This window comes from Myotis davidii, unplaced genomic scaffold (genome assembly GCF_000327345.1).
Source record: "Myotis davidii unplaced genomic scaffold, ASM32734v1 scaffold46, whole genome shotgun sequence".
Lineage (NCBI taxonomy): Eukaryota > Metazoa > Chordata > Mammalia > Chiroptera > Vespertilionidae > Myotis > Myotis davidii.
The window spans coordinates 5,313,271-5,316,285 of NW_006383006.1; the positions used below are offsets into that span (position 1 = coordinate 5,313,271).

At 36.7% G+C, this 3,015-nt stretch overlaps 1 protein-coding gene across 1 annotated transcript in view; it reads right to left on the minus strand.

Moving 5' to 3' along the window:
* CASC5 (cancer susceptibility candidate 5) overlaps positions 1 to 3,015 on the minus strand; it is a 63,765-nt gene that overhangs the window by 52,775 nt on the left and 7,975 nt on the right. Inside the window, exons 2-3 of the mRNA XM_015557531.1 lie at positions 1,944 to 1,996; positions 289 to 328 (exon numbers count right to left, since the gene is read on the minus strand). Coding sequence (XP_015413017.1) covers positions 289 to 328; positions 1,944 to 1,978 — 75 coding nt within the window. The 5' untranslated portion in view covers positions 1,979 to 1,996. The remainder of the gene's footprint in view (positions 1 to 288; positions 329 to 1,943; positions 1,997 to 3,015) is intronic.

A 3,015-nucleotide genomic window follows, 5' to 3' on the forward strand; every position in this document is an offset into this window, starting at 1 on the left:
AGGACTTCCTTCCGGTTGGTCGCACTTCTGGCTGTGATGTTACACCCAGGGTTTTTATATAAGTAGATAATTTATATAGCATACAATTCATAAAATTACCATGAAATTAATGAAATAAAAAATTTTAATGTATTTATAAGAATTGTGAATCAGGTTAAATATTTGAGTCTATCCAGAAAGCAATAGAAGCCAGTGGGGTGGGATGGTGATGCCACAGTCAAAATTACTGTTGTATATAGTCTCATTCAAAAAATGTTAACAATTAACTTAAATATAAGTATTTCTTACTGAGGAATGTCGTCTTCTAACAGGTCTCTCTGTATTGTCACTGAAAGAGAAAAAAAATTTTATATAGACACTGAAAGAAGAATGAATTTTCCAAAGTCTACATTATCCCTTACATGCTTATAAATTGGCCATCACTTTCACTTAACAAACTTGGCACTACTTTCACTTAGCAAAATTTATAACACTAAATTCAATATTTATAGTCAGTGTTTTAACCCTTTGTACACCATAAGCATCTATAGACACAAGCAGTGGACCTTCCCCACATGCTACATGCGCCTATAGCTGCAAACTTCGCATATCAACTCTGGTTGCCCAATTTTAAAATCAGACTTGTTAGTGACATCTCTGGGTTTGTAAAGAAAATTATGGTAACTTAAATTTGTAAATATTCCAGCGCATATGGAAGAAATTTCAATATAGATATATAGGGCTGTCATTCAGACGTGCAAGAGATAAACACTGAGTCACTTGAGAATTTTTTTTTGTTCACTGTGACACTTGAGATTTGTTTGTGTTATCATGAATTTCATGCCTAAAATGGTAAACATGGTGTGCATTCTTCATTATTTTTTTATAGATTTGGTCTTTGGAGCATCAACAAAATTTAGTGTTTTTGAGGCTTTTCATGTCGATGGTTTATTTTTATTTTACGCTCACTTTTGCTGATATTTCCATAGAATTGAAAATTATTATTTTATTACTGAATTTATCACTGTAATATATTATATTGTGCAAATAAAATTCAATTCCCATAAACAGCATCAGATGAAGAAATAATTGAACCAAGCACCTCGCAAGAAGAAGATGACATCCTTTATTCAACTTCAGAGTCAGATAATTTTTTTAATTACATTCAAAATATTGTGGCATGTGGGGATGGTTTCCATTTTGGACGTGTGGTAGTTAACTGGTTAAAATACATACTGTATACTATTATACTATCTCTTAAAACACAGTACAACATAATTTAAAATATTTACAAAGGTACAATTATAAGATAAATGGGCTATAAATCAAGAGATTCTAGTTCTCGTTTTACTATTGTGTGATTTTTTTAGAACAGGTTGTAAACATTCAAATGCCTATGAAGGCAAAACATATACTTTAGTAAGTGCAAGAAAAATAGGTGGGATGGAGACTATAATGGAGAGTTCCTGACTAGTCTGAAGGTCATAGCCATTATTCCACCCAGGTTAATTGTTGCCAAGCATAAATATAAACCCAGTGTAGCCACAGCTGATTTTTCAAGAGAAGCTGAAATTAGATTTAATTGTTATATGAAATTTTGAAATTTGGCAACTAATTCAAAAATTAAAAAACCCAACTTAAGGAAAAAAAATTATGTCTCTGATTGTGGCCACCAGTTTGTGATGCCAACTTTAGACAAATCCTTTCATTTCTTTATGCCTCAATTTTCTCATCCTTAAATTGAAGAGATGAGACACGGTCTCTAAAGCCTATCTCAGTGTTGACTCTAGAAGAGTTTATATAAAGATATAGCAAGGAAGACCTATTAATAACTTCTGAAATCTTTTTCCATTCTCTTCCAGGGGAAAAAAATAAATGTTACAAAGTCAATAGGTCTTACTAGTTGAAGAAGTATCTTTTCTCTGATAAAGTTTAACACTTTTAGAGGCATTAAATGAACTTACTTTTCTTCATTAGTCTCTGAAGACATCCCATCCATTTTTGAAGAAAACCTTTTCTGTAACAAACACAATATTAGAAAAGTGAGAAAGAAGAGAAAGTACAACCCATGAAGAGATTAAGAGCAGATATTTTTGTTGTTAATCCTCACCCAAGGATATGTTTTTCCATTGATTTTCAAAGAGAGTGGAAGGGGAGAAAGAGAGAAACACCTATGTGAGAGAGACACATGGATTAGTTGCCTCTGGCACACACCCTGATGGGGGCTGGGGACTGAGTCTGCAACTGAGGTACATGCCCTTGACTGGAGTGCCCTTGACTGGAATCGAACCCACTCTTTGGGCTGACACTCTAACCACTGAGCAATCAGCTAAGGTTAAGAACAGAATTTTTTTTTTTTTCAGAATTTTAACTTCAGTATTACTTTCTGGGGAAAAACAGAAGGAAAAAAAAAAAGGATGAAAAGCTACACTATGGGGCCATAAGACCAGAAATTTTGAGGAGTTTAAATAATATACTCTATTATTTTTTAAATATATTTTATTGATTTTTTACAGAGAGGAAGGGAGAAGAGAGGGATAGAGAGTTAGAAACATCAATCAGCTGCCTCCTGCACACTCCCCACTGGTTATGTGCCCGCAACTAAGGTACATGCTCTTGACCAGAATTGAACCTGGGACCCTTGAGTCCGCAGGCCGACGGTCTATCCACTGAGCCAAACTGGTTACGGCTATATACTCTATTATAATCAACACTGCTGGAAAATTATATGTAAAATTATCTATATATATAAAAAGCCAGTGACTGGAACGCTGTAACCACTGAAACGACCAGTTGCTATGATGTCCACTGCGGCCAGCGAACCGGCCCGATCAGCCTCTCCCACCCCGATCAAGGACGGGGCAGCTGGCCAACCCCCCCAACCCCTCCGCAGCCCCTTCCCTGGACAGCCCTGACCCTGATTGCCTCTCCCCTGCCCCCGACCCCAATAGGGTGCAGGGCTGGCCAGCCAACTTCCTGCAACCCCTCCCAAAGGCCGGCTCCGCCTCTGATGGGTCCTCACCACCCTGATTGGCC